Raw genomic sequence first — 15,103 nt, forward strand, 5'->3', positions numbered from 1 at the left:
TGTTAACATTTAAAGAGCTAGACACTTAGCACTTTGTGTGGAAACTCATGTGTGCTTGAGTTTTTCAGAGTTTGCTCCTGTTTTCTCCTTTCTTTGCAGAATTAGTTATAGTTGGATGCTGACCCTCTACGACTGATCATTTATTTCCTGTCGTCTTACTGCCTTACTTGATGATTTCTTCAACTTTACCCTTTCACCCTTAGCTTTCTGATATTTTCTAAAACCTTTGTCTTTTATCCTCTCTTGCAGCCCCACCCCCACCCCCGCCTTACTTAACGGATGCAGTACTTTCTTATACCTTGTGCCATAGTTATTTCTTGAATATGTTCTTCTATCTGTATTGTCTATTTCCTGAGCATTTTTTGTTGTTGTTGTATTTTATGTTGTAGACATTTCCACAAACCTCAGATGCTTCTCGGCTGGCTGTATATTTAAGAGTGGAGCATATAGGTGATGAGAAGCTCTTAAACTGTTCACTTTCCTGGCATTTTCACTGGAGAGCCCCAGGTGTTAGTATCACGTGGGTCTTTTCTCTGGGTTAGGTCAGAGAAGGGGCTTCGGCCTGCTGTACAAACCTGGGGTGGGGCTGGAGTTGTGAGCTTTTCGGGTGGTTTTTCCAGAGCATAACTTCTGGCTGCTTGTAGGGTAGTAGAGACTTGAATTTCTGCTACTTACATGAATTTTCAGTCCTTGTTTTTCCCTGGCACAATGGTCCTCCTCTTTACAGTGTGTTTTGGTTATTTTTTTAAAGTGAGTTCTCTTGCTAAGTCATTAATTATATCACCTGTCCTCTTAGAAATTGTGGATTGAAATGATTTCTTTCGGTTTCATGAATGTCTGGTGATCTGAGGTGGAGCTGAGGCAGTGATGCTAGCGCTGGGGACTGGCTACAAATACAGATGAAGCTTCACTTGCTAGCCTGCTGTTTACCTCCTGTTGTGGGGCCTGGTTCCTAACAGGCCATAGACTGGTACCGGTCCATGCCCTGGGAGTTGGGGGCCCCTGCAGTAGAGGGAATCAGTAGCAGATTAGATAAAGTAGAGGATCGAATCCGTGATCTGGAAGACAAGGTAGTGGAAATCACCCAACTGGAAGAGCAAAAAGAAAAAGGAATTTTTTAAAAAGGGTAGTTTAAGGCAGGGTTCCTCAACCCTCGGGCCGTGGACTAGTATCAGTCCCGTGGCCTGTTAGGAACCGGGCTGCACAGCAGGTGAGCAAGGGCGAGCCAGCATAGCTTCATTTGTATTTTCAGGTGCTCTCCAGTGCTAGCATCACTACCTCAGCTCCACCTTAGTCACCAGGCACTAGATTCTCATAGGAACACTGGTCTCTGGTGCCAAAAAGGTTGGGGACTGATGGTTTAAGGGACCTCTGGGACAACATCAAGCATATTAACATGCACATAGACATACAAGCCCAGGAAGCGCAGAGTCCCAAAAAGATGAACAAAGAGACCCCATACCAAGACATAAATGCCAAAGGTTAAGGACAAAGAATCTTAAAGGTAGCAAGAGAAAAGCAGTTATGTACAAGGAAGCTCCCATAAGACTGTCAGCTGATTTCTCAACAGAACGTTTGCAGACCAGGGATTGGGACGGAATAGTCAAAGTGAGGAAAAGCAACCAAGATTATACAGTAGAGCTATCATTTAGAGTCAGAGTAGTTTCCCAGACCAGAAAAGGCTGATGGGTTTCATCACCACTAAACTGGGAAATGGTGCAGGGAATTCTGTAAGAAGAAAAATATAAAAAGTATGAATTGGAAAATACAGGAAAAAAATTCTGACAAAGGCAAACAGTAAAAACAGTGTATCAGCCAACTACAAAGCTAGTACAAAGGTTAAAAGGCAAAAGAAGGAAGATCTATGTAATTACAACAATAAATTAACGGATACACACAAACACAAAAGGTGGCAAAAACAAACGAGAGGGTACAATTGTGGTTTTAGAATGTTTCAACTTAAGCGACCATCAACTTAAAAGAAACTACTAAACATAGCTGGGTATGTATGAAGCACAAGGTAATCACAAACCAAAAATCTACAGTATACACAAGAAATAAAGAGGAATCCAAACAACACTATAGAATGTCAACATACGAGGAAAAAGAGCAAGAGAGTCTAAAGGAGCAGAGAACTACCAAAACAATCACAAAACAATAAAATGGCAGTAACCACATACCTACCATTACATGTAAAACAAGAAAACATAGGGTGCCTGAATATATAAAAATATACCCTTGTCACCTACAAGAGAGCCCCGCCCCCCACAATTCAGATCAAAAGACGCACAATGACTGAAAGTAAAGAGATGGAAAAAGATATTTCATGAAAATGGAAGGGGAAAAAAAAAAGCTGGGGTAGCAATACTTATTTCAGGTAAAACAGACAAAACAAAGGCTGTAACGAGACTAAAAATAGCATTTCACAATAATAAAGGCATCCAACAAGAGGATGTAACTTGTAAACATTTGTGCGCTCAATGTAGGAGCACCTAAATATATAAAGCAAATACTAATGGACTCAGAGAGAGTGACAGTAATACAGTCGTAGCAGGGGACTTTACCATCCCATTGACATCAATGGATAGTTCATCCAGACAAAAAGGAAACAATGGTCTTAAAATGACAAAACAGCATGGCACTGACATTCAAAGAAAAAAGGCACATAGCCAATGGAACAGAATATAGAGAGCCAGAAATGAACCCCACAAGTATGTGGTCAATTAGTCTGATAAAGGAGCAAGACTATACAGCGAGGTAAAGACGGTCTCTTCGATGCAAAAAAAAAAAAAAAAAAAAAAAAAAGCTGGACCACTTCCTTACACCATATACAACAATACACTCAATAGATTAAAGACTTAAATGTAAGACTTGAAACCATAAAATTCCTAGAGGGAAAATATTGGCAGTAGCCTCCCTGACATCACTCTAATATTTTTTGGCTATGTCTCCTTGGGCAAGGGAAACAAGAAAAATGAACTAGGACATCAAACTAAAAAGGTTTTGCACAGTGAAGGAAACCCATCAATAAAACCAAAGACAACCTACTGAATGGGAGAAGATATTCGCCAATGATACATTCGGTAAGGGATTATCAGGGAAATGCAAACTGAATCTCCAACGTCTCACCTCACACTTCCCAGAATGGATGATAGAGAAATCAACAAACGTGTTGGCGAGAATGTGGAGAAAAGGGAACCCACGTGCCCTGTTGCTATGATCGCAAATTGGTACAGGCGCCGTGGAAAACAGTATGGAGGCTCCTCAAAAAATTAAAAGTGGAACTTCCATATGACCCAGCAATCCCATTTCTAGTTATTTATCCGAAGATCCAAAACACTAATTCGAAAAGATATCCGCACTTCTGTGTTCACTGTAGCATTATTTACAATAGACAAGATTTGGCAGCAACTTAAGAGTCTTATCAATAGACAAATGGAAAAAGATGATGTGGTACAGATATACAATGGAAGACTACTCAGCGACAAAAAAAAAATGGAAATCTTGCCATTTGCAGCCACATAGATGGACCTATATATGCTAAGTGAAATAAGTCAGAGAAAGACAAATACCATATGATCTCACATGCAGAATCTAAAAAGCAAAACAAAGAAACCCCTCAGATTCAGAGAACACATCGATGGTCACAAGATGGAAGGGGGGTTGGGAGGATGAGTGAAAAAGGTGAAGGGATTAAGAAGTATAAATTGCCAGTTATAAAAATAGTAATGGCGACGTAAAGTACAGCATAGGCACTAATCTAATAGTATGTGGTGTCATGAGTACTAAACTTACCAGGGTGATCGCTTCATAAATTATGTAAATGTCTAATCACTGTGCTGTACACCTGAAACTAATATAGTGAATGTCAATTATAATTGAAAAAACGAATTTAAAAAAGAGTAGATGATCACACAACTCTTAGGATAAATCAAAATTAGATGAAGGTTATTTATTGGTGCAACTCTTTTCCTGTAGTGAGCTTCCTTTACACAGCAATGGTGTAAATAGCATCAAATTGAATGAAAAGTTTGTTAAATGCAACCATAAATAATTATAATAAATATACATCAAGTAACTTTACAGCACACGTTTTTTAGGGCCAAGGTTTGGATTTGTCTGGAACTCAATGTGCTCTCTGGGAGAAGCAATCACGTTAGCAGCAGTATCTTACTCACAGCTGTCATCTAATCAAGTGATGGGCCAAGAGAAGCTTCCCACACCCGTCCTGGGGAGGTAGCTGACAGTTCTGGGTCCATTCAAGGAATGGGAAGGATTGGAGGGGACCAAGAATTTAAAAATACAGGAGGAAGAACCACTTCTAATAAATCCAAAGGCTCTTTCATTATGCAGAAATGAAATAAGAGGATCCTTGTCAGGACTACATCCTGCTGTGACCCCCAGTCAAGGGGGCCGGGGCCCCGGGAGGCGCGGCCAACCACGTTCCTTCCAGGTGGGGGAGCTGCAGGCGGTCACCTCCAGACAGTGATCCCGCATCATATGTAAGTGACGCAGCCGGACGGTTAATCCAGGTTTCTGTTTCCGCACGTTAGGGAATCGTTTCTACAATGGTCCTTAATGCAATTCCTAAGAATAACGGGGTGACGGGTGCTACCGCCTCTAACTCTAAAGTCCACACCCTCCATCAGGCCAGGCCCGCAGGGAGGGGGGACCGCACCTCCCTTTCTCACCAGCATTCACGCTCCAGAGCCGCCTAGCGGCGCTCGCTCAGGACTTCAGTATTCACAATATTATACAATAAATACAGTGCTGTGATTCTGTGAACTGGCAAGGCCCAAAATGACAGTGTCCAACAAGATGGCATATGCTGCTCTTGCACAAAGTACCTGGACAGAGACCTCTCTGGGGCACAAACGCAGGGGGCGGCGGCTGAGCCTGGAGCAGCCCAGCCCTGGCGCGCACACCGGCAGCGAGGGGGCTGCTGGGTGGGCCCAGCCAGAGGGGCAGAAGGACCCCCCCCCCCCCCGCCACTTTCACTTCCATCCGGACTGGAAGGGTCTCAGTCACCGAAGTAGACAGACCCCGAGCTGAGCAGAGCACCTCGGACAGCTCTGTTTGAAATGGGTCGTGGCCCTTGGAGAGAGGGCCGTTTGAGCACAGAAGTGGGGTAGGCTTAAGTCGTGTGCTTTCCTGGTCAATCCGTCTCAGAAAAAGGTCCCCACTCCGGCACTGTCCCTCCAACTCCGGGTGTCCGCTCAACTAGAGCTGGGACGCACCGGCCTGGCTCTCAACCAAGGTCGGGACTGACCCCTTTGGTCTCCTGTCCCGAAAGCACTCGGGGGAGCTGTCAGACCAGGGCCCCAGAAGAGACGGAGAGCAGAGAGGGGTCGTCTGGCTGGGAAGGGACGGGGGACACCACGGGCTTTTCCTCAGAAAAACCCAGACCATAAACAAGGTTCTAGCTGGAAGATTAACACGTAAACCTCCACGTTTGGGTAGCTGGCTTAACCATTTCGAGATGGAAGGAGGCCGGCAGGAGCCGCATCCAGGCGCTCCGGCCAGGCGGCAGGGCCGGCTGCCCGCAGGCGCGTGTGTGCAGCTGCTCGGCGGAAGCCCCGAGGAGGGCGCCCCCTGCGGCGATGGCGCTGCACCCCAGCTTCCTGCTGGGTGGTTCTGCGATGTGGAACCTGCGGGCCTTAGGGCATCGGAATCCGGTGGCCACGAAGGACAATGTCCAGGAAGATCAAATGAGACACGAACCGGGAACTAAACTATCCTACGAACATACCATAAACAGGTAGCAAAAGAACCAACCCACCACGAAACGTACAAATACAGAAGGTTAAGCAAGTCCTCCAGGGGACCCTGGAATGTGGACAAAAGTTCAGAAAAGCAAATCTCGCCAACTCCTCACGCAGGGCCCTGGAGGGACGAGCCTGCGGTCGCAGGCTTCCCAAGCCGGCAGAGCGGCGCCTCGGTGACAGCCTAACTCTGGGGCTCCCTCCCTCAGCCACTCAGCGGGTCTTCGCGGTAGTGAATGGCACAACGAAGTTTTTCCAGCATGATTTCCAGAGAGGAGTACTGGGGAAGCTTGATCATGAACATGCAGGTCTCCACGCGGATGTAGCGAGAGTCTGGGGAACCTACCGGAAAAACACGGGCCCGCGTTAGAGGGCTGGGCTAGGATCCCGGGAGGCCTGGCGGGCTCCTCCCACGGGCCAGGGGGATGAGGGCACGGTACCCTGGGGTGGGGCAGGAGAAGATTCCAGATGGGAAAAGGGCAGAGACCACAGCACAGGCACCAGACTGCTGACCCGTGAGGGCATCTGTTTGCAGATAGGTTTGCCTGACAAGCAAAGGGTTCTGTTTTAATTATTTTTCTGCATTTAAAAGCTGAAAGATTAAAACAATTCTGAATTTTTAGCTTTTAAAATAATGGACGATGTGTCAGCATCGGGCCTGTACTGCCGCGCGGCGAAGGTCGGGTCTGGGAGGCACGCGACCCCAGACCTTTCCCTCGTTTCCCTTTGGGCTTTGGCGTGTGGGGTCGCATGTCCATCGTCCTCCCTCCCCCGTGAGAGGCGGGCCTGTGTGTCCTCACTTGGAGCGTGACCAGGGGAGGGCAGTACCTGCTGTGCCATCCGGGGGGGCGATCTTCATGGGGTACGGGGGCACGTGGGCGGTGTCGGGGCCCCCGTCTTTGCAGGGGCAGGTGAACGGGATGCGCTCCTGGTTGCAGGCGAACTTGATGAACTTGCACAGCTCCTCCTGGGCGAACATCTCCAGCGCCCCCCAGAAGAACTCGATGTGCTGGTCCGTCTCCATCAGCCCCACCTGGTACATGGTGTGGGCCTGGGGGAGAGAGCAGCAGCGGGGCCGCTAACCCAGAGCCTCCCCAGGGCGGGCCCCGCCCCAGACAGGGTGCGGCCGGGAAATGACGGCCAAGGGACACGGGGAGGTTCGGTGACGAGAGTCACCGCAAAGGCAGTTGTCTCGGTGCTCGTCTGCGGCCTGGGCACCAGGCCGGCAGCAGGGGCTGTGCGTGTGGTACCCCTTCGACCCCACTGGGCAGGTCTTCTCGCCATACCCCGCAGAGGAGAAGTGCCGGGCACAAGGTCTCCCGGCCGGCAAGGCCAGGAGCAGGCCGGGCTGAGGACTGGAGGGGTCTTGGCAACAATACGCGTTGCCTCGGGACGGTGGCTTAAGGCGTGGGCTCTGGAGTCAGGCAACCTGGGTACAGAGTCTGACTCTGCCATTTGCTGGCTGTGTGGCCTGGGTAAGTGGCTTCTCTCGTAGCTTCGGTTCACTCGGCGGTGAGTTCACACGGAAGAGGACGGAGTGCTGGGACGGAGCACTGACCTTGAGGAACTCGAGGTTGATGTACGGGAGGCCGCAGGTCCGCAGCTCCATCTCCAGCGGGCTGAGCGTGGTGAGCAGCTGCAGGGGGATGATGGCGCCCAGGCCGGCCCGCACGGCCGTCACGCACTCGTCGTTCTGCAGCTCCCGCAGCCGCAGGCTCCTGATGGCTGCCGCGTAGATGTCCTTGTTCTCCCAGCTGCGCGGAGCGGGGGGAGGGGAGGGGGGAGGCTCGTGGGGTTGCGCCTAGGTGCCCAGTTCCCCAGGTTCCTCGGTCCTAGAAGCTCTGAATTCCTCTTGTGCCTCTGGGTGTCACCTGCCTTCGAGTTGTCTTCTTAATAAAGTCCTCCCACTGAAAACAGTCCACCATCTTTCCTGGTGCCGAATGCCCTGACTCATTCCCCGCCCCCCCACTGGTGAAGGCCACCTGTCACCTTGTGCTGTTGCCCGGGTCCAGGTGCTACTGTCATACCCCGGCCGGCCAGCTCGGTCAGTCCCCTCCCCATGCGCACATACTCACGCCACAGGGACGTGCCGGCCGCGGCTGCACAGCTCCACCTCCTCGCCCGTCATGGTCAGGTAGGTGAACCTGCAGCAGGGCTTGTTGGGACCGTCGGGGCTCTCAGTGGCCAGGTGCTGAGAGGCGATCTCGGCACACAGCGCCTCCAGCTCGGTCTCGTCGTTGATCTGGAGGGCAGAGGCAGACCGAGGCTGACTGGCTGCCCCACTGCCCCGGGAGACGGCGCCGCAGCCTCCAGCCGGGCAAGCACCGGGCACGGTTGGGGCGGGAGCTACCCACGGCCATCGTGAGGGGCACATGGCTCGGGCCTGGCCAACGAGACCCCAGCTGCGGGGCTCTTCCTGTGACTGTTCGGAAGTGGCAGCCTCTTTCACTGGTGTGGACGCAACATCTTCTTTGACCCTTTAGACAGTTCAGTGTCATTCCTGTTTCTGCTGAGAAGCCAACTCTACCCCCGTCTCAGCTTTGCTGCTCCCTCGTGCAGTCTGCCCCCAAGTGGTAGCTAAGGGGACGACTTAGGCAACCGGGCCCCTCAAAGGGGCAGTGGGGCAGGATCGGCCAATGACCTCCTTCGGATGACGTCCCTCTGGAGAGCAGCCTCGGCCAGGCCTCAGACACTGTCAGGTCACACCCCGCCCCCCAGTCTGCTGCTGTCAGCAGGGAGGGAAGCCAGAGGCCTTTGTCCCCATGAAGCAAGCCTTGCTGGCAGAAATGGCTTACATTCCCTAATGCTTCCCGGGAGGTCCCGACCAGTCTTTCGTTGGGGAGCTCGGGTACCCCAGGCCATGAAGGCAGCAGTGAGGGTCCTGGGAACACTGCTCCTGCTGTCCCTCAGAATAAATGCACTTTCCACTTACACTCTCGAACTTCTTGACGTAGTTGTAGGTGAGTATGTCTGCTTCCTGCAGGTCTCGGTCGGGGTCCAGGGGCTCGCCCACCAGCGTCTTCCAGAAGGAGGGCAGGAGGTCCAGCGGAAGAGGGACGTCGGCTCGAATGGCAATTCCCAGCAACTGCCCCAGGAAGTGCAGCAGCTGCTCCTCCCCGTAGGTGACGGGGCTGGGGGTCAGGATGTACTTGCCCTGGAGGTAGAGGCAGAGTTGCAGTGACTGGCATGGGCTTTGACTTCTCCCTGGGGACACGTGTCCCAGAGCTGGCCCAGCCAGGCGGCGAGGGCCAGCCCCACCCAGACGAGGGAGGTCTGCAAGGGCAGAGAGCCGATAAGGACGTGCTCCCATGGCCCCGCGTCACTGCCCCTCAGGAACTGACCGCCGCGGGGCCAGGCTTCGGGTCCAGGTCCTGGGCGTCTTACCTTGTTCTTGTTGACAGCTGAGCTGGGGCACAGCAGGAGGAGAGACAGTGAGGAGCTCTGCAGCTCTTTACACACCTGCCACAGGAAGTGGCGGAAAGAGCCGCCTGCGGGACAGATGGAGACCCGTCAGCCCTGGGACCCCGCGGCCTCCCCAGCCCACGGGCACTGGCCCCACGTGGGCCCCCAACTCCTTGGCCAGCTGCAGCGGAGTGGAAAGAAAACTCGCCCAAGGGCCAGGAGCCCTGGGGTCACATGCTGCCGTGCCACTTACCAGCGGGGCGGCCCCAGAAAACCCTTCACTCCCTGAGCCAGCCTCACTCAGTCTGTCACGGGGGTTGGGGGGACGGGAAGTGTACCAACCTCCCAGGCTGGTTTCAAAGGTTCCACGGGATCGAATGCTGCCCCTAGGAGAGGCGGCCCTCACGCTGCCACTGACTCGCGGGCTTGTTTGAGCCACACCCGTCCCCCGGGCTGCGCCAAGCGCAGGGCGCCGGGTTCACCCAGCGCGGCCTCCCCCCAGGGCCCGGGGCTCAGCGCTGGCTCAGCGAGCGCGCAGCTGGATGGACGGACACGTGAGTACGGACGGAGGGCACCTGGCCACCGTCGGCCCTCCGCGCCGCCGTCCCACGGCGCCTTTGGTTTCCCTCTCGGTGGCTGGGCCTCCCCTACCCTTCCCTCTGCGACCCCCCTCAGCGCCCCGAGGACAGCTGCTTGGTTGGAGCTGCATGGAGGACTTGCTTGGGGACAGATGTCAGTGTCTGGCTGTCACTCAGCTTCCGCGGGGAGGCAGGAGGCCACCACGCCCTGGGCTTTGGAATCGGACGGACCTGGGCTGGATCCCCAGCTCGCTCCTGACCTTGGGAAAGCTGTCAGTTCGTGGTGGCCCAGTGTGCCTGCGCGTAAAGCGGACACCACCGGTACCGTGGCATTTTGGTGCTGTGAGGAGCGTGGCGTGTGGCGCAGGCCGGCCCGCTGAGCTCTGTCCTCAGAGGACCGCGGGGGGCGGCCGCCGCCGCGCTGCTGGATGAGGCGCTGCCCCGGGACAGAGGTGGGGAGGCTGCATGGCATGGAGACCAGGGTGTGCTACCGACTCTCGCCACGGGGGACGAGCCTGGGCAGGTCGGGTTAAGAGGAACCGCGAGGGCCGTTACACCCTAACCGCGGCCCCCGCGAGGACTGGCCGGAGCACAGCCGGACGGGCTGCCACTCACTGGTGCCGTGGACCTCCTCCCCAGTGAAGCGGATGTTGAAGGCGTAGGTGGGGTCGCCGCCGCTGGCCAGTTTGACACAGAGCTGAGAGGATGGCACCGAGGCCAGCTGCCGGGCAGCCTGGCAGAAGTAGGAGTTTTCAGAAGCTCTGATCTCCCCTGGAAAGAGAGAGGAACCGGTCAACCTCCCGCGCAGTCCTCGGCCCTCCCCCTCCCCCTGCCCTGCCCCTCGTCCGGCCCCCTGGCCTTCTCTCTGCTCCAGGGACACCTCCAGGCCTTTCATGCCTCAGCCGCCTGGCGACCCCGTGGCCCCATCTCCCTGCGACTGGGTCGCTGGCCCATCCTTCCCTCGGCCTCCCGGGCGGTCTCCCCGACCTGGCCCCTCTCTCGCCCCACGTCCCTCAGTTTGTTTACGTGCTGTGGCCGAGCCTCCTGGATGCCTCCCCAGGGCCCACTCTCCCCCTCTTGTCTGGTGCCCGACCCCGACGTTAGCAGGTCCAGGGCCAACCACATGAAGCCCACATCCCGCCGCCCGCTCCCTGCAGCCAGGTGGGGCCGTGCGGCCGAGTCCTCCACGGCGAGGCAGGGAGAAGGCTTTCCGTCTCCCTCCTGCCGCCTGCGGGCCGGGGCTCGCGGGGGGCCCTGAGCGACGCGCGAGCAGCAGGGCAGAAGCTGTCAGGTAAAGGAGGAACTGTCACAGCAGCCCTGGACTCCCTCCTTCTAGAGGCTTCCCTCATGCGCGAGAAATCGACTCGTTTGTTCAAACGCTACCACTTGCGTTTCGGGTCTGTGTAGCTGTCTTACCCCCCACGATTTCCAGCGGGTCCAAAGTGATCTCAGGCGCCGCGTGGTCGGCTGTCCTCTGCACGGTGGCGTTCAGGACCCGATTCATCACTGTTACCTTTGTGTCATAGAAGATTAGCCCTGGAGAGAGGAAGTGGGAGAGGGGCTGGGATGGGGCCGCTTCCCTCCCTTCCCCGTCACCCCGAGGCCCGGCTGGGGCCACTGCCCCTCTGGGTCTTCTCCTGGGATGCCCGTCAGGTCCCTGGGTGCCATGCTGGCGGGGGCATAGTGGTCCCCACTTCCTGGCGGGTACTCTGTTAGGATCCACCCAAACGTCAACACACAAACCCTCGGACCCTGTCGTGCCTGAGACACACAGCTTGCAGACGCACAAACCCGAATACAGAAGGACAAGGTTTGCCGCAGCACGTTCTGAAACAGCAAAAAACAAAAACCACCCAAGTGCCTGTCAGGCTGCAAGGCCACGGGCTGGGCCTGGGCTGCGGCGCAGGGCGGCTGCGTGTGCCGAGGGGCCTCCGAAGCTGCCAGACGGAAAGTGGACTGCAGAACAGAGTACGTGACACAAGACCCATTTTTGGTTAGAAAAAAAAGTGTGTGTGCACGTCTGTTAGTACATGAATAGGAAAGTCTGGGGCGACAGATACCTACGTGTTAATGGTCACCTCTGGGAGGCAGATGTGTGTGTGTGGGGGGGCAGACGGTGATTAGAGCTTTAACTGTATATGTTTCTAAATATTCTAAACTTTCTCCAGGTAAGTTTAATTTTTTTCAGAGCATAAGGTCATTGATCTTGGGTGAACTGGGGCTGCAGAGGAGACCTGCACGTTAAGTGTAAGGTTGCGGGGGTGGGGGGTGTCACCCCAACAGCGGCACGTGATGGCCTGGCGGCTCCGCCCGGGGCCCAGGCACTGACCTTTGGCCTCCTTCAGCAGGGCGGCGATGCTGTGGGTGAACATGGGCGTCTGGCGCAGCTCCACCAGGGGCAGGAAGAAGGTCTCCAGCGTGGAGTTCAGGGACTGCAGCAGGGCGAAGCGTAGGCGCAGGCTCTCGACGGGCACGCCTGCGGGCACGAGGCGCGGTCAGGCCGGGTCTCGGCCCGGCGAGGCTGCGACCCCGTCCGCGGACAGCGCGGGCGGCCCCTCCGCCTGGGGAGGGCCACCGGGGGCAGGCGTTTCAAGCGGGACCAGGGCGAGGCCCAGGTGGGCCAGCGGGGGGCCTGGCTCTTAAGGAATCCAAGGCCCCCAGCCCACCTTTGGGGCCTTGCCAGGACTGTACCCTGCATTGTTTTTAACCTTTTAATTTGGAAATAGTCAGGCTTATGAGAAGCTGCAACTGTGCAGAGTCCTGTGTCCCTTTCTGCCAGCTTCCCACAACGTGACATCACAGGTCAAAGCCAGGAAGCTGCGACGTAGGCACAGTGTCCTCTACTTGTTTGTCCGCACATCTGCCTCCTCCCCAGCCGTGAGAGACAGACGTGGGGACAATTCCTTGCCCACGACACCCTTCAAGCATCCGGGGGAGAGGGCGGGTGTGCGGGCGCAGCCCAGGGCACACGTGGGGACAGGTACAGAAACGAGCCCGGGGCCACTTGCCCATGTGTCGTGACAGGAGTCATTCTCCAGGGGCGCATCTAGAGACCCCGTCTTTTCTGCGTGCGCGTGGCTTCCTCGCGCCTTCCTGGCATCGACACGGGGGATCCCTGACAGGCAGGGGATGGGGTCAGCCCTGCAGGCGTCCCCCCTCGGGCCACGTACTCAACAGACAGGCCACTCTGGGGTCGGCGGCGTCCGCGGGGTCCAGGTACACCTCGTGGGGGTGCAGCCGAGCAGGCGTGATGGCGAGGTGGCGGCACAGCCGGTTCACGTACTGCACGAGCGCCACGTCCATCTCCAGGGTCCACCTCCTCGAGGCCTTCTGCGCGTGCCTCACATCGATGCAGGCGCACCTGGGGAGGAGGGCACGGTGGGCGGGCGCCGGGGCCCGGCCGGACTCCTCGGGCCCACGTCCGGCTCCCAGAGGAGCTGGCAGGACGGCCCGGCCTCCGGTTGTTTCCTGGGGCTCAGCCACGGCGCTGACTGCCGAGGGGCCACGCGTCAGCAGGGCGAAGCCCACGCCGAGCAGGCTGGAGGGGCGGGAACGACGCGACCTTTCTGGAGTTTGGCGACACACATCCACACGTGCCTCCCTCTTGTACCTGGGCAGTGGGGGGCCAATGCGGGGCTCTGGCCTCCTCAGGGTGACGTCGAGGCCACCCGGGGTGACGCGGGCCACAGAGCACGCCTACTTTTTGAACCTCTGTCTCTTCACTTGTACAGTGGAGCCAGCGACGGCACGGCCTCGTGCGCTGTCCCGGGAACGCACTGACAGGGTGCCCGTGATGGCACGCCGTGGCGCCCGCGCGTGCAAGGGCACTGCGAGGGCGGCCGGAGCCGTGGTCCTTCGCCCGGCGGTCCCGCCTCGGGGCCCACTCCGGAGCATCTGAACGACCGTCCGAGGTGCGTCTGAGCGCACGTCAGGCGGGTCTGCTTTCCCACGGCAGCGTCAGACGCAACCCGAGCGCCCGCCGCCGGGGGCTCAGGCCGCGAAACTGCACGGCCCGCTAATGACGGCCTGCTGGGCGGCCCCCGCGATCATCCGGTGGGACCGCGCTGAATGACGTGGGGAAAGGAACAAGGCAGACTGCAGAACGGGGGGTCCTGCCCGACCCCACTCCCCCAGCACTGACGAAACCTCCCCCAGAAAAAGGCTGGGTTTACGGAAACGTGCGGGTGACCACCCCGGGCGCAGTCACAGGACGTCTGCGTGTGCACACACTGCACGACTGTGCATGTCCTCAGTCCACAAACATTAAGCCATTGAGCCAAGGGGGGCAGGCGGGCGGGTGGGGACAGATGCCTCTGGTTCCAGGGGCCACATGGTGCTTCGGGTGGGCCACATGCCACATGAGGCGCATCACATGGGGAGGGCCGTGGAGCGGGGCGCCTGGCCTCTCTTCACTGCAGGCCACCTCTGTCCTTCCCAGGAAGGTACAGAGAGAGGCTCCTTCAGGAGAGGACCTGCCTGCTGGGAGGGTCCCCTCGCAGCCCCTCTGGGCCGGCTGCTCCAGGCAGACGCCCCATGCCCTGAGACCAGTCGTGGTGAGGGAACGGTGTGTCAGGGCATCATCACGGCCCCATGAGGCGCAGGCACGAGCCCTTTAGGTATCACAGCTGTGTCACTTTGGAATTAATCCAATTTGTTCCTTTCTCACTTAATACATAGTTTCTGGTCCAAAATGAGTGATTTTACGTCCAACAAACCCCCAAACTCATCTGTTTCCCTGATTTCTAGAATAAGTCAGAACACCTGTTGCTGCCTCCATGATGCCCAGGCCCACGCAGGGACCGAATGAGCCTCCGATGAAGTCACAGAACATGGTGCCACGCAGTGACTGATTTCCCAACTCTGAACACGGGCTTTTAAAAAGCAGGCTCTGGCGGCCCTTCCTCCCCTGATGCCCAGCGCGGGCCATGGGGTACACAGCCAGGGGGAGACGGCCGCTTAGCTAGAAGTGGAAACCTGATTTGTTTGGCCCTGGAGACTCAGTGAGCAGTGGCCTTGCTGTGCTCCTGCCTGGCAGGGACAGAGAGCAATAAGGATTCGGAGGAGAAAAGGTTTTTGGAATAAGAAATCATCCCAATTAGGGGCTGAAATGTGAGTCTGTCACCACCCTTCCCCCAGTCACATGCTGAAGGCCAAGGTGACTGTATTTGGAGGTGGGGCCTTTAAAGAGGTAATTAAGGTTAAATGAGGTCACAGGATGGGCCCTGATCCAATGGGACCGGTGCCCTTATGGAAGAGGGAGAGACCCCAGGGCTGCACGTGCCCAGAGGAAAGGCCATGTGAGGACACAGTGAGAAGGTGGCTGACTGACTGCGAGCCCAGGACAGGCCTCAGCAGGAACCA

General features: G+C 56.4%; 1 protein-coding gene across 10 annotated transcripts in view; it reads right to left on the reverse strand.

The window, feature by feature from the left end:
• Positions 1-3,921: 3,921 nt before the first annotated feature.
• HECTD4 (HECT domain E3 ubiquitin protein ligase 4) overlaps positions 3,922-15,103 on the reverse strand; it is a 155,854-nt gene continuing 144,672 nt past the window's right edge. For all 10 annotated transcript variants that reach the window (XM_016149755.2, XM_036221527.1, XM_036221524.1 and 7 more), the window contains 10 exons: positions 12,913-13,103; positions 12,072-12,218; positions 11,159-11,278; positions 10,358-10,513; positions 9,147-9,250; positions 8,695-8,916; positions 7,838-8,004; positions 7,321-7,516; positions 6,591-6,813; positions 3,922-6,104 (listed from right to left, as the gene is read on the reverse strand). In XM_016149755.2, coding sequence (XP_016005241.1) covers positions 5,968-6,104; positions 6,591-6,813; positions 7,321-7,516; positions 7,838-8,004; positions 8,695-8,916; positions 9,147-9,250; positions 10,358-10,513; positions 11,159-11,278; positions 12,072-12,218; positions 12,913-13,103 — 1,663 coding nt within the window. In that variant the 3' untranslated portion in view covers positions 3,922-5,967. The remainder of the gene's footprint in view (positions 6,105-6,590; positions 6,814-7,320; positions 7,517-7,837; positions 8,005-8,694; positions 8,917-9,146; positions 9,251-10,357; positions 10,514-11,158; positions 11,279-12,071; positions 12,219-12,912; positions 13,104-15,103) is intronic.

Source organism: Rousettus aegyptiacus, unplaced genomic scaffold (genome assembly GCF_014176215.1).
Source record: "Rousettus aegyptiacus isolate mRouAeg1 unplaced genomic scaffold, mRouAeg1.p scaffold_m13_p_5, whole genome shotgun sequence".
Classification (NCBI taxonomy): domain Eukaryota; kingdom Metazoa; phylum Chordata; class Mammalia; order Chiroptera; family Pteropodidae; genus Rousettus; species Rousettus aegyptiacus.